The 21744-nt window shown below is 42.0% G+C and overlaps 1 protein-coding gene across 2 annotated transcripts in view; it reads left to right on the forward strand.

Annotated features, from left to right (window-relative positions):
* The window catches only part of atp13a2 (ATPase cation transporting 13A2), a 38565-nt gene that overhangs the window by 9733 nt on the left and 7088 nt on the right, over nucleotides 1-21744 (forward strand). For both annotated transcript variants that reach the window (XM_014135348.2, XM_014135350.2), the window contains exons 10-28: nucleotides 133-199; nucleotides 398-529; nucleotides 771-932; nucleotides 2182-2292; nucleotides 2462-2508; nucleotides 2664-2852; nucleotides 3150-3356; nucleotides 3472-3582; nucleotides 4306-4462; nucleotides 4641-4752; nucleotides 4905-5029; nucleotides 5302-5486; nucleotides 10711-10803; nucleotides 10953-11032; nucleotides 11296-11448; nucleotides 11567-11663; nucleotides 13641-13864; nucleotides 19923-20074; nucleotides 20407-20579. In XM_014135348.2, the coding sequence (XP_013990823.1) occupies nucleotides 133-199; nucleotides 398-529; nucleotides 771-932; nucleotides 2182-2292; nucleotides 2462-2508; nucleotides 2664-2852; nucleotides 3150-3356; nucleotides 3472-3582; nucleotides 4306-4462; nucleotides 4641-4752; nucleotides 4905-5029; nucleotides 5302-5486; nucleotides 10711-10803; nucleotides 10953-11032; nucleotides 11296-11448; nucleotides 11567-11663; nucleotides 13641-13864; nucleotides 19923-20074; nucleotides 20407-20579 (2577 nt within the window). The remainder of the gene's footprint in view (nucleotides 1-132; nucleotides 200-397; nucleotides 530-770; nucleotides 933-2181; nucleotides 2293-2461; nucleotides 2509-2663; nucleotides 2853-3149; nucleotides 3357-3471; nucleotides 3583-4305; nucleotides 4463-4640; nucleotides 4753-4904; nucleotides 5030-5301; nucleotides 5487-10710; nucleotides 10804-10952; nucleotides 11033-11295; nucleotides 11449-11566; nucleotides 11664-13640; nucleotides 13865-19922; nucleotides 20075-20406; nucleotides 20580-21744) is intronic.

The raw sequence follows: 21744 nt of genomic DNA on the forward strand, positions 1-21744 counted from the left end.
CTGTTATCATGGGTGATACATTATGGAACACTCCTTTTTATATTCATATTTTCCTATTACCTGTTATAGGGCACACTATCATCTAGCTGTCTACATATTCACCACTGAATTGTCGATTCTGTGGTTCCACAGCAAAGCAACACGATCCGTAGCATGGCTCAGCAGATAACCAATGTTACCGTGCGCAGAAGCTCCGGGGGTGAGCTTTCCCTCCATTTTTGTCTTCCACAGCCAGCTTACACATTTTAAGCAGATGTTATCGTGGGTTTAGCGAAATGCTTATGTTCCTATCTCCAACAGTGCAGTAATACCTAACGATACACGCAAATCCCCAAAACAAAAGTCTGCATCCTCTGCTGTAGTATGAGCCGATTGATGCCCTGGCTCTGTCTTTCAGAGGAGGACAGTTTGAGCTCTGTGGAGCTGGTCCCGGGGGACTGTGTGCTGATCCCTCAGGAGGGGCTGCTGCTGCCCTGCGACGCTGCTCTGCTGGCCGGGGAGTGCATGGTCAACGAGAGCATGCTAACCGGTGAGGCCAAACAGAACTCGATCACAAAATGACTTCAGTCATGAACTACACTGAGGTCTGGCTGAAATGTGCATTAAGTTGAAACTTTCTCAACTCTCGTCACAAAATGTCTAGTTGAACTTGCCAATGATCAACTCGTTGAATGTCTCCTCTGTTGACAGTTACTAATTTTCGATCCTTTTGAAGCTCTTAGTAGTGAGCAATGTGAATCCATTGTAACAGCCACCCACCTTACCTCTAGGTGAGAGTGTCCCTGTGATGAAGACCCCGCTGCCGGCTGCTGGGGGGCGTTACAGCCCTGAGGCCCAGCGCAGACATACCCTCTTCTGCGGCACGCAGTGCATCCAGGCCAAAGGGGGCCGGCCAGGAAGGGGTGGGGCCATTGCCGTGGTCACAAGCACAGGTGAGATGGATACTTTTACACTACCAATATGAAAGGTCAAACAACAGACAGTTACATACACACACTGTACATATGCATGATGTATGTACAGTACCAGTCAAAAGTTTGGACACAACTACTCATTCAAGGGTTTTTCTTTATTTTTACTATTTTCTATATTGTAGAATAATAGTGAAGACATCAAAACTATGAAATAACACATTTGGCATTGTGTAGTAACCAAAAAAGTGTTAAACAAATGTAAATATATTATATTTGGGATTCTTCAAAGTAGCCACCCTTTGCCTTGATGACTGAGTGGCGATCCTGAGTGGTACAGCGGTCTAAGGCACTGCATCACAGTGCTAGATGCGTCACAACAGACCCGGGTTCGATCCCGGGCTGCATCACAACCGATCTGGAGTCCCATAGGGCGGCGCACGATTGGCACAATGTCGTCTGGGTTAGGGATGGGTTTGGCCGGGGTAGGCCGTCATTGTAAATAAGAATTTGTTCTTAACTGACTTGCCTAGTTAAATTAATGTTTTTAAAAAATCCTGGAATGCTTTTCCAACAGTCTTGAAGGAGTTCCCACATGTGCTGAGCACTTGATGGCTGCTTTTCCTTCACTCTGCACTCTGCACTCATCCCAAACCATCTCAATTGGGTTGAGGTTGGGTGATTGTGGAGGCCAGGTCATCTGATGCAGTACTCCATCACTCTCCTTCTTCGTCAAATAGCCGTTACACAGCCTGGAGGTGTGTTGGGTCATTGTCCTGTTGAAAAACAAATGATAGTCCCACTAAGTGCAAACCAGATGGGATGGCGTATCGCTGCAGAATGCTGTGGTAGCCATGCTGGTTAAGTGTGCCTTGAATTCTAAATAAATCCCTGACAGTGTCACCAGCAAAGCACCATCACACCTCCATGCTTCACGGTGGGAACATCACATGCAGAGTAGCCACCCTTTGCCTTGATGACTGGGTGGCGATCAGTTAACACTTTGGTGGTTACAACATGATTCCATATGTGTCATTTCATAGTTTTGATGTCTTCACTATTATTCTAGTAGAAAATAGTAAAAATGAAGAAAAATCCTTGAATGAGTAGGCGTGTCCAAACTTTTGACTGGTACTGTATGTATATACATACATACATACAAAATACACATGCGCTTTCTTATGCATGTACATAATGAGACCTCATCATATTACATTATAAAAGGACTGTGCTTGTCCTCCACTCAATGTTGTTGGTTTTTGTCCCTCAGGGTTCTTCACAGCCAAGGGAGACCTGGTCAGCTCCATCCTCTACCCCCAACCTATCAACTTCCGCTTCTACCAAGACGCTATTAAGTTCTTGCTTTTCCTGGGGGGTGTAGGTAAGCCCCGACACACAGTAGAGTTGCACGTCGTAAAAATAACTCACTTTTGAATTATTTTAAATGGGTGCTAGACAAGTTTTGAGAAGTATAAAAGTATTACCAATTAGCCCCTTGTATTGTGTAAACATATCATTTCAGCATGAACCAATATTTAATTGTGTTTCAGCATTGTGTGGCACAGTATACAGCATCGTGATCCTAAGCAGAACCAACGTAAGTATTTGCCATACCAACCTTATTAATACCATGAGTTCATTTTCACCCTCATTGATTAGATAAACAAACAACAATGTGGTGATCTTGGAGCTGGACAAAAATATTTGACCCTCTGAGGATTATTTCTTAATAAGATGTAATTGTGTCTCTAGACCACATGGTGGGAGCTGGTGATTCGGGCTCTGGATATTGTGACCATCGTGGTGCCCCCTGCCCTCCCTGCTGCTATCACCACCGGTACCATTTACGCCCAGGGTCGTCTGAAGAGAGAAGGGGTCTTCTGCATAAGCCCCCCGCGCATCAACATCTCTGGGAAGGTCTCGCTCTTTTGCTTTGACAAGGTGAGGCCCCAAACCAGTATGCTCTAGTGTGTGTGTGTGTGTGTGTGTGTGTGTGTGTGTGTGTGTTTTGGGTCGGACGCAGCTAGGAGGACTGACAGCAGTTGAAATCATCTCTTGGTCATGTTCTGTAAGCACACAACAGGAGAAAACATTTTGAAACGAAGCTACTACACAAGTTTTTGTTTTTCTTTGCAAAACGCTCTGCTACGTTACGCTCTACTGAACTGAATATGACCCTGGTGAAGAACTATTTTGAAGCAGGAAGTGTGTCTCTACTCTCTATTCCTCTCTATTCAGACAGGCACTCTGACTGAGGAGGGACTGGACGTGTGGGGGGTGATGGAGGGTAGTGGAGCTGGGTTCTCTGAGCTGGTCCCTGACCCACGCCTCCTGCCCCAGGGGCCCATGCTCTCTGCAATGGCCTGCTGCCACTCTGTGGCCTTGCTGGGGGGAGAACCCCTGGGAGACCCTCTAGAGCTCAAGATGATCGAGTCCACTGGCTGGGTAAGACTGAGAAACCAAGAACCATATTTATGGAGTGTTTGTACTAGGTGCAAAGTAATTTCTTCAATAGGGGCTGAGTATTTCATCTGTGTGACTGACTGACTTTTCCTGCCAGGAGCTGGAGGAGCCTGCAGGAGATGACAAAACGTTAGACTCAGAGTTCGGAGGTCACAGGGTTCTGGCAGTGATGCGACCCCCTGCCCCTCAGCTCCAATCTGAGAGTGTAGTGAGTATCCCACGTGGTCATGGCCCCTGAGGTGTTCACAGATCTGAAGGAATTGAATAAGTGAATTCAATCAATGTGGTGGAAGAAGCTCTTAGCTTTTATTGTTGGCCCAGATCTGTGGACACCAAATGGGTTGGCACTATGAAAAAGTTGCACTATCAAGGCCTAGGGCTATGTGGGCCTGTTTCCGTAGTGACAGACTTCAAGTCTGGCTCACAAGGTTAATAGTGACCTACCTAGCCTTCCCCATCTACTGACAAGGTTTTATTTGTTCTTGGGTTCTTCTCAGATTATTCATTCATTATTCATAGGAACTCTGCAATGTTTGTGTCATTGGGTACACTTGAATTCCTTTACCCAGATCAGCATTTCCCAAACTTGGTCCTGGGGACTCCAAGGGGTGCACATTTTGGTTTTTGCCCTATCACTACACAGTTGATTCAAATAATCAAAGCTTGATGAGTTGATTATTTGAATCAGCTGTGTAGTGCTAGGACAAAAAACCTAAATGTGCACCCCTTGGGGTAGCCAGGACTGTGTTTGCGAAACACTGACCTACAGTAGTTAGTGGTTTGTGTCAGGAGTGTTAAGGCCATTGTCATAAACTGACTTCCAGTTATCATGACATCTGTGAAATCGCTTTAACACCATTATGAAGGCCTTATGATGAAGGATTCAAGCCAGGGAGTTTAACCATGCTTTTCTTCTCTCCTGTCCCATCAGTCCATCCATGAGGCGGTGGCCCTCGTGCAGCGTTTCCCTTTCTCCTCGTCCCTCCAGCGGATGAGTGTGGTGACGGTGGCTCCCAAGGGACAGTCGTCCCTCGCCTTTATCAAAGGGGCCCCAGAGATGGTGGCCAGCCTCTGCCTGAGAGAAAGCGGTATGGAAGAGAGAGGGAGACAGGGTGGAGAGAGCTATGAATTGAAATACATATTTCACAGAAAGAATAAGTTGCTGTAAGATTAGCATTGACACTGGTTTGTGATGTAATTGTGTTTTAAGTCTGTCTTTTTTGGGTTATTGTTTACTTCTACTGTCTTTTAACCCGTGACTTGCAGTGCCTGCACAATTCTCAAACACCCTGCGTACTTTCGCAAGTGACGGCTTCAGGGTGCTAGCTCTCGGCTACAAAACTCTGCATGGGCAGACTGACTTGAGCACCATTGAACGGTAAGACATTTTTATGAAGAACATCAAATGCGGTTATGTCCCTTCTAGTTACTACCCAAGTCCTCAATGAATTCTTCTAAACCTGTGCCTATAGCTCCGCTGGTGAACTATCACGTCAGTAGGTGTTGATGGAGCTGTGTTGGTGTCCACAGGGGAGAGGTAGAGCTAGACATGCAGTTCCTGGGTCTGCTGGTGATGAAAAATCTGGTCAAGCCAGAGAGTGCCGAGGTCATCACTACCCTCAGATTGGCACATCTTCGTACTGTCATGGTCACTGGTATGAATAGCATATCTCTTTTCTGTCTTTGTAACCCAAACATAATTTGACTATTAGAAATATCAGTCATGGCCATAGAGGACCGCAGTGTACAGGATCCCCCCCCCCAGGAGGGTTAGTGCTGGGCTAGAACAAAACATGCACACGCTTGGCCCTCCAGAGCAACCCATTCTAAGGCATACACTCTTAAGTCCAATCCTCTCACTCAAAGATATTACAGTATGTCCCACAGCAGGCCATCTAGCCTAAGTATTTCCTTTCCTACTTCACAGGTGACAACGTTCTGACTGCAGTCAATGTGGCTCAAACCTGTGGGATGGTGGGCTCAAACGAGAGGGTGATTTTTGTTCACGCCACCCCCCAGACGGGCCAGTCTATGCCCTCACTGCGCTTCCACCTGGGGGAAGGAGGGACGGAGGCCACAGCTACACAGAGCTCCATAAACATGTACACTCAGGTTTGTCTTTACCTCATGCTAGTGCGATTCATAACTTCCACTGAAGTCGAATTTTCAATTGGTCATTCATAGGGCTGTTACGGTGACCGTATTACTGCCACACCAGCGGTCACGAGTCATGATGACATTCAAATTCCATGTGACCACTGAGTCACGATAATTAGGCTTCTGATAGTCATTAGAAGCCTACCAAACTTTCTAACTGCCTGGTACTCAGCACTCTATTGTCCCTGTAATCACTCTGACATCAATACAACTGTAATCAAAAACTTATTGAGAGCCCATGAGCTCTTGTTGTGCAACATTTCTATAGGCTATGCAATTGCATGAGAAAACAGTGAGGGCCTCCATTAGAAATAGGAGGATCCCATAAGCTTTCTATAGGCTAAGGCCTACTATATTTATTTCTAAAATGTCCTAATATTAAGCTCATTGCTTCTTTACAACAGGAGTATAGCCTATCTGGCTGGCATAAAAATTAACCACGGGGAAAGCATCCTCCATTTGCTATTTAAGTGCATAGATTAAATGGATTTTTTTGCCCCCCGTTTTGAGACAGGTGGATAATCGTCCATTCGAAATCAAAATGAATTTCACACACACATTATTTAGTATATGTAAAGATGAGATAAAATCAAGAATAATCTGATGGGTGACAATATTAGCCTATCACATATTATATATATATATATATCTCTAAAACAAAGTTATGCCTGTTTCTTGCCTTAAACTGGGCATATAAGTGATAAAAAATATATATATATATATTTTTTTTATCACTTATATGCCCAGTTTAAGGCAAGAAACAGGCATAACTTTGTTTTAGACTTTTAGGAATCGTAGTCGCACACCTCATGTTGCCTGGCCTATACGTTTTGATTAGATTTGTATCACAACTAAAGTGGCCAAATAACTTCTTAAAATGAAGCACATTAATCGGCTTTACAACGAGTGTAGAGCCTTAACTTCCCTGGGCTAGCGTCCCACCCTAGTCAACAGCCAGTGGAATCGCGTGGCGCGAAATACAAATACCTCAAAAATGCTATAACTTCAATTTCTCAAACATATGACTATACCATTTTAAAGACAAGACTCTCGTTACTCTAACCACATTGTCCGATTTCAAAAAGGCTTTACAGCGAAAGCAAAACATTAGATTATGTCAGGAGAGTACCCTGCCAAAAATAATCACACAGCCATTTTCAAAGCAAGCATATATGTCACAAAAACCAAAACCACAGCTAAATGCAGCACTAACCTTTGATGATCTTCATCAGATGACACTCCTAGGACCCCCTAGCCCCAACAGGTTAACTGGCATGCATACACAGCATGTGAGTTTCATGTTTGGGGAAGATTATTGAATTGAATTGAACATTTGCGCTTTTGCGCTGCCGTGTCCACATTGCTGCACTTATAATGTGAAGAAATGGCCTAATAGTTTATCAACATTTTGAGCTAAACGTTCTGAATTTGTGTGTCAGGCTCATTGCTTAAAACTGTTTTTTTGATGCTAGTGGTTGTATTAATTTGGGATCTATCGCATCCCACAACTGTCCCAGGCTATGTTTGGAATATTTATTTCTCGCACAGAATAGAATACTGTAATTTCCGGACTATTGAGCGCACCTGAATATAAGCCGCACCCACTGAATAAAAAAATATATATATTATTTTGAACATAAATAAGCCGCACATGTCTATAAGCCGCAGGTGCCTACCGGTACATTGAAACAAATGAACTTTACACAGGCTTTAACGAAACACGGCTTGTAACAAAAATAAATAGGCTTTAACGAAACACGGCTTGTAAAAATAAATAAAAATTAGCAGTAAACAGTAGCCTACCAAGAAAGTCATTGCTCCAGACCAAGCTCCCGTGCAGCAGCTCTATTTCCTTTTCCAACAGCCAGATCAATCGCCTTCAACTTGAAAGCTGCATCATATGCATTTCTCCGTGTCTTTGCCATGATGAGGGTGACAAAATGACTACCGTAATCAGAATGATGGGAAGTTTGAGCGCGCTCGATTTAACCTAAACAGTAAACAAAAAAGTTGTTTGACCTTAACCCGTTCGGCAATTTCATTGGTCTAATGAAAGCTTCATGCCGCCAAAAAACTGAGCACGTCACAGAATGTGTTTTTTTTTTTTAAATTAGAAATTTGAAAGCGGGAAAAATCCATATATTAGCCGCGTCATTGTTTAACCTCTATGGGCTAGGTGGGACGCTTGCGTCCCACCTACTCAACAGCCAGTGTAATCCCGTGGCGCGTTATTCAAATACCTCAAAAATGCAAAAACTTCAATTTTTCAAACATATGACTATTTTACACCATTTTAAAGACAAGACTCTCGTTAATCTAACCACACTGTCCGATTTCAAAAAGGCTTTACAACGAAAGCAAAACATTAGATTATGTCAGCAGAGTACCCAGCCAGAAATAATCAGACACCCATTTTTCAAGCTAGCATATAATGTCACATAAACCCAAACCACAGCTAAATGCAGCACTAACCTTTGATGATCTTCATCAGATGACAACCCTAGGACATTATGTTATACAATACATGCATGTTTTGTTCAATCAAGTTCATATTTATATCAAAAAACAGTTTTTTACATTAGCATGTGACTAGCATTCCCACCGAACACTGCCGGTGAATTTACTAAATTACTCACGATAAACGTTCACAAAAAACATAACAATTATTTTAAGAATTATAGATACAAAACTCCTCTATGCACTCGATATGTCCGATTTTAAAATAGCTTTTCGGTGAAAGCACATTTTGCAATATTCTCAGTAGATAGCCCGGCATCACAGGGCTAGCTATTTAGACACCCAGCAAGTTTAGCCTTCACCAAACTCAGATTTACTATTAGAAAAGTTTGATTACCTTTGGTGTTTTTCGTCAGAATGCACTCCTAGGACTGCTACTTCAATAACAAATGTTGGTTTGGTCCCAAATAATCCATTGTTATATCCAAACAGTGGCGTTTTGTTCGTGCGTTCAAGACACTATCCGAAAGGGTAAATAAGGGTGGCGAACATGGCGCATTTCGTGACAAAAAAATTCTAAATATTCCATTACCGTACTTCGAAGCATGTCAACCGCTGTTTAAAATCAATTTTTATGCCATTTTTCTCGTAAAAAAACGATACTATTCCGACCGGGAAAGCCTGTATACGTACAAAGAGAGAGAAAATAAATACATCTCGTGCACGAGCGTGAGTCTAAGTACTCTGACCAGCCACTATCCAAACGCGATAATGTGTTTCAGCCAGAGGCTGCCTCGATATCATTCAGCTTTTTCCCGGGTTCTGAGAGCCTATGGGAGCCGTAGGAAATGTCACGTTACGGCAAAGATCCTCAGTCTTCAATAAAAAGAGCCAAGATGAACAACAACTTGTCAGAGAGGGCGCTTCCTGTTTGGAATCTTCTCAGGTTTTTGCCTGCCATATGAGTTCTGTTATACTCACAGACACCATTCAAACAGTTTTAGAAACTTTAGAGTGTTTTCTATCCAAAGCCAATAATTATATGCATATTCTAGTTACTGGGCAGGAGTAGTAACCAGATTAAATCGGGTACGTTTTTTATCCGGCCGTGTCAATACTGCCCCCTAGCCCTAACAGGTTAAGCCGCGAGGTTCAAAGCGTGGGAAAAAAGTAGCGGCTTATAGTCCGGAAATTACGGTAGGTCAACTTTTGTACAATGGAGGATAGTAGATTGACATAGGCTAATGCTTTTGCTGTTCGTTAGGCCTACTCATCTTGTTGGCTGACAAAAAGTAAATGTGGACAGTTCTTCCAATATCTTCAATATGCACCTCGGAATTGGTCAAGGACGCACGCAGTTTCCTTCCCGATGTGTCGGGCTTCACTTGTAGCCTGTGAGAAAGACCAAATCATGTGAGTTAGAGGTGCTTCGGCACACAGTCAGGAGAAGGGAATTATTATATTCAGCCCAAGGGCACAATGGACACTGGCTATAAAAGGCATGGATTTTCTTAGGGGGCATTACTGACACACAATTATACAATTTTTATTTTACCTCTATTTAACTAGGAAAGTCAGTTAAGATTTTTTATTTTATTTAGAATGACGGCCTACCCTGGCCAAACCTTAACCCGGCCGATGCTGGGCCAATTGTGCGCCGCCCTATGAGACTCCCAATCACGGCTGGTTGTGATACAGCCTGGAATCAAACCAGGGTCTGTAGTGATGCCTCTAGCACTGAGATGCAGTGTCTTAGACTGCGGGAGCCCAAAGGGGATGCAGCCGAGAAATTCGAGGCATTATCAAGTGCTTTTCAAATTGTGAATGAGAGACTGATGACGTGTGTATAGCCTGCACAAAAACAAAAGGCAGAGCTCATGCCTTTTATGCAACTTTTGTCAAATCATCATTAGTCGCATCATGAAGCCTTAGTGTTATGTATTAAAAAATCATAACATATAGGACAATATTTGTATCACAACTAAAGTTACATAAATAACTAAATTAAGCATATAGGAATGACTGTTTCTTTGTTAACTGCTCAACACAGAATAGTCGCATGTGCGCACTCCCTCAAATCGTTTGGAGAAAATATCCTTTCTATTTTATTCAGCTATGTTCAGTTGTATTCTTCATACTATAAAATAATGCCACAGAATTCTAAGAAAATCTTGTCTGCTAAAGGAACCAGTGTAGCCCACAGCCATATGGCATAGCCAAATCAGGGCTTAACATAAGGACAACTCAGAGTATGCTATTCTGTTCTTCTGAAATAGACTACATTTTCTTCATATCATGTTTCTTTAGACCTGTCTAAAATAAATAATGGATTTATTGTGATGGTGTAGGCTATATTACATTGATTAATTAGTCTTTTTAAAATGTAAATGTTCCAAAGGTCTGCATCGGTGGCTTGTAGGTTCTGCGTGGAAGCCAGGAGATGCTAAATGTTTTTATTTTAATTAACGGTCAATTACAGTGAGACCGGCAGTTATTTGCTTGACAATCATTGGCTGACAAAATGTCATGACCGCCACAAGTCTAGTCATGCATTGATGTCAATGGGAGACTAAGTGAAACATTTTAGGAAGTGGATGTTAGGATCCAGCCCACTGTTCTTTCATGTTATAATTTTATTTTGAGACAGACCTATGCCTTGTGCTATACCTATTACGAAGGTACTGTTTGTAATACTCCAGTTCACCGCCCCTTGCTTTCTCAGGGTCTGTACCAGGGTGTTATCAACTATCACCTGGCCATCAATGGAAAGTCCTTCTCCGCCCTGTGTGACCACTTCCCTGAGTATCTGCCAAAGGTGAGACCACCTTCCCATTGTCCACTCTACTCAACAGCCACCCAGTTAGCTGAATAGTTTTAACACTTACTGGGGAAATGGTTCTGAATGGTCAGTATGATGCTATTATGTAGAATAGACAATGCATTATGAGTGCGTTGTGTTTTCAGGTGTTGATGCGGGGAACGGTCTACGCACGGATGGCCCCTGAACAGAAGACTCAGCTGGTCACAGAGCTGCAGAAACTGAAGTAAGAGGGGGAGCAGAGGTGGAAAGAACAGAGGAAACCAGTCAGGGAAGAAGAGACCAGCCTAGATTGAGAGAGGTGGAGGGTAGAGTCATGCATAGGGAAAAGGAGGAAGACACAAAGGAACTCGGTAGCAAATTAAGGTACATGAAAGGATAGATGGACAGACAGGCAGATTCTTCCATTGATTGGCTCTCTTCGGCACAGCTCGGTAGTGTGAAAAGGGAATAGTCCTAAGTTTTCACCCTCTCTCCCTCCCTGTGTAGCTACCGTGTGGGCATGTGCGGAGACGGGGCCAACGACTGCGGAGCTCTAAGGGCCGCAGATGTAGGCGTGTCTCTGTCAGAGGCAGAGGCATCCGTGGCCTCTCCCTTCACCTCTAAGTCAGACAACATCAGCTGTGTGCCTCTACTCATCCGGTAAGGTCACCACACTCTGTTCAAGAGTAGCCTGACATCCAACAGTAATGTCATAGGAAAAATAATATGTGCCGTTGTCATTCTTTTTAACAAGGGTGATTCTTCCTCTGTCTCACAGGGAGGGCCGGTGTTCTCTGGTGACATCATTCAGTCTCTTCAAGTACATGGCCTTGTACAGTCTCATCCAGTTCTCCTCTGTGCTCATCCTCTACACTGTGAGTTCTACAGTAGTTGTTCTGCCAAGCTTATAGTGTTTCTTTACCCCTGGAAAGAAAGATAGGAAATATGCCAGATAATGTGTGCAGTAGTTTGGAGGGGTTCATTGTGTATACTTTCTCATGTTTCATCACTTTAGCCAAAATACTATAGCATGTTTTTAACTTAATTATTGTATGTACAGTTGAAGTCGGAAGTTTACATACACTTAGGTTGGAGTCATTAAAACTCGTTTTTCAACCACTCCACAAATTTCTTGTGAACAAACTATAGTTTTGGCAAGTCGGTTAGGACATCTACTTTGTGCATGACACAAGTAATTTTTCCAACAATTGTGTACAGACAGATTTCACTTATAATTCACTGTATCACAATTCCAGTGGGTCAGAAGTTTACATACACTAAGTTGACTATGCCTTTAAACAGCTTGGAAAATTCCAGAAAATTATGTCATGGCTTTAGAAGCTTCTGATAGTTTAATTGGCATCATTTGAGTTAATTGGAGGTGTACCTGTGGATGTATTTCAAGACCTACCTTCAAACTCAGTGCCTCTTTGCTTGACATCATGGGAAAATCTAAAGAAATCAGCCAAGACCTCAGAAAAAAAATTGTAGACCTCCACAAGTCTGGTTCATCCTTGGGAACAATTTCAAAACGCCTGAAGGTACCACGTTCATCTGTACAAACAATAGTACGCAAGTATAAACACCATGGGACCATGCAGCCGTCATACCGCTCAGGAAGGAGATGCATTCTGTCTCCTAGAGATTAACGTACTTTGGTGCGAAAAGTGCAAATCAATCCCAGAACAACAGCAAAGGACCTTGTGAAGATGCTGGAGGAAACGGGTACAAAAGTATCTATATCCACAGTAAAACGAGTCCTATATTAACATAACCTGAAAGGCTGCTCAGCAAGGAAGAGGTCACTGCTCCAAAACCGCCATTAAAAAAAGCCAGACTACTGTTTGCAACTGCACATGGGGACAAAGATTGTACTTTTTGGAGATATGTCCTCTGGTGTGATGAAACAAAAATAGAACTGTTTGGCCATAATGACCATCGTTATGTTTGTAGGAAAAAGGGGGAGGCTTGCAAGCCGAGGGAACACCATCCCAACCGTGAAGCACGGGGGTGGCAGCATCATGTTGTGGCGGTGCTTTGTTGCAGGAGGGACTGGTGCACTTCACAAAATAGATGGCATCATGAGGGAAGAAAATCATGTGGATATATTGAAGCAACATCAAGACATCAGTCAGGAAGTTAAAGCTCTGTCGCAAATGGGTCTTCCAAATGGCCAATGATCCCAAGCATACTTCCAAAGTTGTGGCAAAATGGCTTAAATCGGGTACGTTTTTTTATCCGGCCGTGAAAATACTGCCCCCTATCCCAAAGATGTTAAGGACAACAAAGTCAAGGTATTGGAGTGGCCATCACAAAGCCCTGACCTCAATCCCATAGAAAATTTGTGGGCAGAACTGAAAAAGCGTGTGCGAGCAAGGAGGCCTACAAACCTGACTAATTTACACCAGCTCTGTCAGGAGGAATGAGCCAAAATTCACCCAACTTATTGTGGGAAACTTGTGGAAGGCTATCCAAAACATTTGACCCAAGTTAAGCAATTTAAAGGCAATGCTACCAAATACTAATTGAGTGTATGTAAACTTCTAACCCACTGGGGATGTGATGAAAGAAAGAAAGAAAGAAAAGCTGAAATAAATCATTCTCTCGACATTTCACATTCTTAAAATAAAGTGGTGATCCTAATTGACCTAAGACAGGGAATTTTTACTAGGATTAAGTGTCAGGAATTGTAAAAAACTGATTTTAAATATATTTGGCTAAGGTGTATGTAAACTTCCGACTTCAACTGTATCACAACACATTTTTCTGGATCTGAAGAATAGCCTTGGAATGTTATTTTACCCTCCCCCACCTATAGCACGTGTTGATTCTATTTTCTGTACCCCATTCAGGAGAAGACTAACCTGGCCGACCTGCAGTTCCTGTTCTTTGACATGGTCCTGGTGACGCTGCTGGCTATCGTCATGGGGAAAGGGGGCCCAAGCACAGAGCTGCACCCCCAGCGGCCCCCAGCCAGCTTGCTGGCGCTGCCAGTCCTGGCTAGCCTGACGCTGCACACCCTACTTCTCATCCTGGGCCAGGTCTCTGCTCTGCTGATCACCACCTCCCAGGACTGGTAAGAACCATTTATGAATAGTGATTATGATCAGCTTGATTTGTATAGCACCTTTAATACTGTATAATATTTAGGGCTGTCCCCGACAAAAAAAATAATAATCTTTGTCGACCGAGAGCAATCTGTTCGATAGGTCAACATTTTGGTCGACATTTTAAAACGTGTATTTTTCCATATATAGACACACCCTATGTTTGAATGAATCAACTATATGTAGGTTACTGAGCTTGTTAAGACACAAATTACTAAAGAGGCCGCCAGAGATCAATATAGCCTAACCAGAAGAAAAAAACCTGTTCCCGGCCATCCTCCCCCGCTGCAGATTTTGCTGTTATGCTCCTGAAGTTGCCAGTATTGGGCTACACCAGCCTTTTGCATTTGGAGTGCCAAGTTATCGTACCAGTTCTACTGATCTGTGTGCCAGTTATGATTTTCATATGCACATTTCCGTGGAACAGTTTAATTTATAGTCTTCATATTTCAAAATCAATATCATGTGGTTCATCAAAATTCAATTTAAATGAAAATGTTACCAATCTAAAAGTAACTCTATTGCCATTGCCAATATGTGAAAATAGCCTACATAAAGCAAACAAATAAAAAAAATTGCAGCCTGCAGGTAGAAAATATTCGGATAAATATCCTATAAATCACATTGGCTACGCATGGCCTGTCTGCATGAAACTTAAAACATTGTATCAACTATTGTATTAACTTGGTCTGGTGGGAAACTTGTGCTAGCAAACTTGCAACATTGTAGAAAATATTCTGGGCCCTCAGTTTCCAGCGCCAGTGAGCTCCGGACAGACACTGCAGTAGGCTATTTAGCGCAAGGGATAAGAAGTAATCAGGTATGCCAATTTTATGACGTTTCCACCAGATCACAGTATGACTTTTTTTCCCCTTTCATGCTGAGTGGTATTCGAAAGGGAGAGTTGGAAAGATTTGTCAAATAGGCTATGTTGAGGAACTATTGTCATCAGGGCCGGAAAAAATCTGCCCCCCCCCCAATAGGTTTGGCCTTGGGCCAATTTATTTCTCAGCTAAAAGTCGGAGGAACAGAACATAATAGCAGCCCAATTAATAGGCCTATGCTACAAATTAAACAATTTTTAACACATCTGGTTAGTAGGCTATATAATCAGTTCAATGTCAATAACATAGTCTAATATTTTCAATCTGATTACATTGATAAAATCACCAATGCCCTGGACGTTCTGCCGCCCTCGGCGAGACAAAAATAATTACATCTTAGACATCCCAATGAATCTAAGCATGGCACCTTTCTACCCAGACAGAGGCTCTACTGACACAGAAAACTGTAAGCTTCAACTGCTGGCTACTCGTCCGTTGTATAACCCAACAACAAAAGTGCTTCCCTAAAAGCTGCCTGGGTTTAAACAAACATCTTCTCTTTTCAGAAAGAGAAAAGCTCAATTAATAGGGACAGAATAGCAAAGTCAATTTTATTTTATATGTCTCCTCGAATATTATAGGCTGCAGTTTTAGCTTCAGATTGTCATAGAGAGGAATCAATATATCCCCATATGCATCGGAGTCACGTCTTTCGCGAGCATTTTAGAGCTTGTTTCTACCATAAGGCATCACCGAGTTAAGCATTGTTAAAGAACGCTTGATATAATTTGGATACGTTTTATGATTTTATTTCCAAATATAAAGCAAACAATAGATACTCTTTGTTAAAGAAAAGGGCAAAAAGGATATGTGATACCCTCACTCAATTCGAGCCCTGGTTTTAGTCAAACACACCAAGCCCTTCCCAGACACGGAGGTATTTAATCAGTGCATGCGACAGTATTTGGCTATACCGACATCTATGAATAGGATAATTGTGTGTGTCAAACAGGTAGGCTTACCACTTATTTTTTGGAAGATGAAGAAATAGGCTTCAATATATATGAACTTTTATGTTTATGCCCATAAAAATGTTTGGTGCACGCGTGCACATATAGGAGGTCCCTTACCAGGCAGAAGGGAATTTTACATTAACCTCTGCATCGGGGAGTTACAATGTTGCTATCACTATGCAACCTACTACCTATAGTAGGAAACCGAGTTTCTTAATAATAATATCCCACCTGTTATCATGGCACAACCCCATAATTGTTACAATTACAATAAAAAAATAACACTTTTATATAACATATTTAACATACAGTTGAAGTCAGAAGTTTACATACACCTTAGCCAAATACATTTAAACTCAGTTTTTCACAATTCCTGACATTTAATCCAAGTAAGAATTCCCTGTCTTAGGTCAGTTAGGATCACCACTTTATTTTAAGAATGTGAAATGTCAGAATAATAGTAGAGAGAGTGATTGATTTATTTCAGCTTTTCTTTCTTTCATCACATTCCCAGTGGGTCAGAAGTTTACATGCACTCGATTAGTATTTGGTAGCATTGCCTTTAAATTGTTTAACTTGGGTCAAACGTTTTGGGTAGCCTTCCAAAACCTTGCCACAATAAGTTGGGTGAATTTTGGCCCATTCCTCCTGACAGAGCTGGTGTCAGGTTTCTAGGCCTCCTTGCTCGCACACGCTTTTTCAGTTCTGCCCACAAATTTTCTATAGGATTGAGGTCAGGGCTTTGTGATGACCACTCCAATACCTTGACTTTGTTGTCCTTAAGCCGTTTTGCCACAACTTTGGAAGTATGCTTGGGGTCCTTGGCCATTTGGAAAACCCATTTGCAACCAAGCTTTAACTTCCTGACTGATGTCTTGAAATGTTGCTTCAATATATCCACATAATTTTCCTCCCTCATGATGCCATCTATTTTGTGAAGTGCACCAGTCCCTCCTGCAGCAAAGCACCACCACAACATGATGCTGCCACCCCCGTGCTTCACGGTTGGGATGGCGTTCTTCGGCTTGCAAGCCTCCCCCTTTTTCCTACAAACATAATGTTGGTCATTATGGCCAAACAGTTCGATTTTTGTTTCATCGGACCAGAGGACATTTCTCCAAAAAGTACAATCTTTGTCCCTATGTGCAGTTGCAAACCGTAGTCTGGCTTTTTAATGGCGGTTTTGGAGCAGTGGCTTCTTCCTTGCTGAGCGGCCTTTCAGGTTACGTCGAAATAGGCCTCATTTTACTGTAGATATAGATACTTTTGTACCTGTTTCTTCCAGCATCTTCACAAGGTCCTTTGCTGTTGTTCTGGGATTGATTTGCACTTTTCAAACCAAAGTACGTTCATCTCTAGGAGACAGAACGCGTCTCCTTCCTGATCGGCATGACGGTTGCGTGGTCCCATGGTGTTTATACTTGCGTACTATTGTTTGTACAGATGAACGTGGTACCTTCAGGCGGTTGGAAATTGCTCCCAAGGATGAACCAGACTTGTGGTCTACAAATGTTTTTCTGAGGTCTTGGCTGATTTCTTTAGATTTTCCCATGATGTCAAGCAAAGAGGCACTGAGTTTGAAGGTAGGCCTTGAAATGCATCCACAAGTACACCTCCAATTGACTCAAATGTCAATTAGTCTATCAGAAGCTTCTAAAGACATGACATTTTCTGAAATTTTCCAAGTTTTTTAAAGGCATAGTCAACTTAGTGTATCTAAACCTCTGACCCACTGGAATTGTGATACAGTGAAATAATCTGTCTGTAAACAGTTGTTGGAAAAATGACTTGTGTCATGCACAAATGTGATGTCCTAACTGACTTGCCAAAACTATAGTTTGTTAACAAGAAATGTGTGGAGTGGTTGAAAAACGAGTTTTAATGACTCCAACCTAAGTGTATGTAAACTTCAGACTTCAACTTTATGTATTTTAATATTCCTGTAGAACTGTAAAACAGAGTAAGATCATTTGAGCTTTGGAAACAAGTGCTTTCATAAATGCATGGTGGGCGTCATTTCGCTGGAGCAGTGTAAAATAAGCTTTATGTCATTGACCCAGCATTAACGAATTTTGTTTATTTACATATCGAATTTGATTGTCCAACATCAGTTTCAGCATTTATTTATTTTTGTCTCCGCCTTGATTGGCCTTTTCCTCTGCAGTGGTGCTGCATTGCAGTCAGTGATGTTTTCTCTCGGTAGCTGTCCATGGTCCTGAAATCAAATCGTCTGAGTTTGCTTAGACACCAGCCTGATCTCCTGCTCCTTCTACCTCTGGAAACTATCTAGGTGGTCATGCAACTTCTCATGCGAGCTGAGGAGGCGGAAAGATTCTTCCAGTCCCTGGTTCCATTCCTAGGCTTGTCATTCTCCACACTGGTGGATGGACATTGCTGCACACTGATACATTTCACCAGCGAATACTTTGGTTTAGAGATTGTGCCTCTTTTCTCATTGTTTTAAAAAAATATATATTCGCTTCCTGATAGTTTTTGTCTCTTAGACATGGTAGCAAATAGTTTCAAATCTCTCTAGATTACTTTTAGCTAAAATTATATCCACTAGTAGTAGCTAGCTAACGTTAACAGGCTAGGTTATGCTACTGCCTTAATCACTAATCGTTTTCGTCACACACAACCGCCCCCAAAAAATACAATAATTTAATTGGCAGATTCATTTTTATTAATATTTCACAATTAGATAATCCCATAAAAACATACACAGCACCATAGCTACCGATGATAGTAGGAAGTGAACTTCGGGAGAAGCGGGAATGGGGTGGGGGCGGGAACTGCAGCAACGCTATGAGCTGGTGGCTGGGGTGCCGCGGGCGTTGTAGTAGCCGATCAGGGGGCCAGATGGTGGCAGCCAATTGTCAGTGCCGCCATAGGTGGCTGCCTAATGGGAGGGCCAGCCCTGATTGTTTTTACATCCATTGATAATGACAGACTTTGTTTACTTGCTGTTTGATGCAAAGAAAAAAATACTTTGAGAAGCTCCACATTCATGGTGAGTTAAGAAAATCAGAAATAGTATCAGATCCCCAAATGGGTACATTTTATAGGCCTACATTTGCACTCAGGCCAGGTAGACTAGTCCTACTTCTATATGCGTAATCAGTTGTGTGTCCTTACTCAAGATTGAAAAGAGCTCTCCAAACAAAAGTCAATGAATAAATTCACAAATGGAATGAAATAAACAAACTTTTCTCACAAGTGTAGCCAAGGTTGTGTACTCTGCAAACAACGTGCACACTCCGACAATGACAACGGTAAGACTGTAATAATAATATTTTATGCATTAACAGAAATAAACCAAACAAACATTGTAGATTAGGAATTAACGGTAGATGTTCTACTGGTGATACTGGTGTGCCATCACGGCGGCCTCCGCAATGGATTCTGACAGGCGTGAAACAGACAGTTGTCTCGTGTGCCATAATTGTTTTTATATACATTTGCCACTGCTCGACTAAAAAAATCTTTGTCGACCAACAGCCTATCAACCAAACAATCAACCAGTCGACTAAATGTGGTCAGCCCTAATAATATTAGTAATTAGTGATGGGGGATCGAAACAGTATCTCAATATTATTTTTCCGATTTTTATATACGATACTCTGACTCCACTTATCGATTCTAAAATAAAAAATATTTGTTTTAATAATTTGTAGGTAGTTAACGTTAGCTACCTCTAGTTTAGTCGGCTGTACCTGCTCCAAAACTCATCCTATAGCTTGTTCTCCATGTTCTTTTTAAATGGTGAGCTAACATGTTTTTAGCACTCATTTCCCAACATGTTTTTAGCACTTATTGCTCTCTCTTGTCCATCTGAGGCAGACATATAGTGTGCAATATGTTTGGAACATAGAATCCCAATAAAATCTCAATACATATTGTATCAGCACCTGAGTATCGTGATGTCCCTGACAATTCCCAGCCTTATTCTTAATGACACAGAATAATGTTCTGATATTTTGAGGAGGGGAAATGAAGGGTTTCTCATTGGAATAGATCCTTGAGAAGGACCAAAGGAATAATAAGAAGGGTTTTGGGTCTGACTCAGTCACATTGAGGTTTAAAATTATGTATGAAAAACACAGCAGCTCAATGACTTTCAACAAATGCAGTGCATTTTGGGGGAACGTCTCGGTAAATTAATGAATTATTCCTCTCTTCCATCCTTTCAGGTTTGTTCCTCTCAATTCAACAATGTCAGGAGCAGCGAACCTGCCCAACCTTGAGGACACCAGTGTGTTTGACCTGTCAGGGTACCAGTACATCATCATGGCGGTGGTGGTGACTAAAGGATACCCCTACAAGAGACCTCTGTACTACAACGGTGAGGCACCAACCAAGGGGCTCCAGACATATCACATCATGTGTGGTTCGGTAACGTTGTATGAACGTGCCTTGCAAATCAAAGTCACAAAAAAAGCACCTGTTGCTGGGTCTCCTTCCCCCCTTGACGTTCATTCAGTGTGCTGTAAGGGATAGTTTACTTGATTGGTCAATTTAAAAAGTGGTTTTAAATCCACTTGAAACCAATAGGTAGGTACTAAACCATCTGACACTTAGATTTGAGTGAACTATCTCTTTAAGCAGTGAACTCTGATAATCACAGTAGCTGCCAAGGTCTCGTACATGATGCCCATCTTTTTTCTCTCCTAACAGTGGTTTTTGTGTGTGTGCTGCTGGTCTTGTTCGCTCTGATGAGTTGGCTGGTGCTAGCTCCCGTGCCTTTCCTGCGCAAGCTGCTGAAGCTTTACGACATCCCTGATATGAACTTCAAAATCCTGCTGGTGGCCCTGGCCTCACTCAACTTTGTCTTCTGCTTCCTATTGGAGGTACTGTATGCAGAGCCAACCCTAGGGCCCTGTTCTAAAAATTGTCCTTCCTTCCTTCCTTGAGGTAATCTCATGTTAGGATTCAGCCCTTAGTGAGTATGGTTGCACACAATAATGCGATTTATTGTGGATAGTCAGATTAATAGAATAGTTTGATTAAAACATTTACATGCTTTGCAAGAACGATTTCCCCAAAAAATCCTGTTTACATGGACACATCTGAAATCAGGCTACTTGATGGCACTCTGATAAATGCAGAAAAATCGGCAATCAAAATAAACGCTCTACCACAGCGACCATGTTATTTTTCGGAAGCATATTTTATTCTGAGTTTGGACATATATAAAATGTGTATGTGAAAACTACTTCAAAGAGGCATACATTCAGTTGTTCCGAACTCATTTCACTTGTGCAAAAGTGGGAGGCTCACTCGGCTGGAGCTAGCACATACGCAGACCAAATACACCGCAGCAAGGCCAATTTAAGGTGTTTACTTGTCTTAATCATTTGAAATTTGCTTAGAAAACCAGGGGCCTCATTTATCAATATTGTGTAGAAACTATTCTAAAATACTACTTAATTAAGAACAGAATTGAGAATGTTCATAACATAGGAAAAAGTGGGATTTATCAAACAATCCTACGAGTGTCTTACGCACAGCGGTAGGAGATAACCATTGATAAATACCACAAGAAGCTGCTGAGGGGAGGACGACTCATAGAATCAAACACATAGAAACCATGTTTGACGTATTTGATACCATTCCGCTACAGCCATTACCACGAGCCCTTCCTCCCAATTAAGGTGCCATCAACCTCCTGTGATATATACAAATGGTTCTTAGACTCCGTGCTTGTGCATGACCTTGGCTATTTGCATTTCGAAACGCCCCTAATTAACCATATAGTCAAAATCATCCTTTTTTAAAAGCCTGTGTGGAATATACACCGGAGAAAAAAGAAATCTGAGACTGAAAAAGAGTTGCTAGTGTCAGAGATTGAGTACAACTAAAACGTTTTTTGGCTTGCTCAGTTGTGGCTTGACCAGTAAAAACCATTATGAAAATTCACATCGCTTTAGCAATGGCAAATATACTTCAAATGAGTAGGCAACACTCACCAATAATCCATCCTCAACAGCTCCCTCCTGTAGGCGTATAGGCCAA

Source organism: Salmo salar, chromosome ssa13, assembly GCF_905237065.1.
Source record: "Salmo salar chromosome ssa13, Ssal_v3.1, whole genome shotgun sequence".
Classification (NCBI taxonomy): domain Eukaryota; kingdom Metazoa; phylum Chordata; class Actinopteri; order Salmoniformes; family Salmonidae; genus Salmo; species Salmo salar.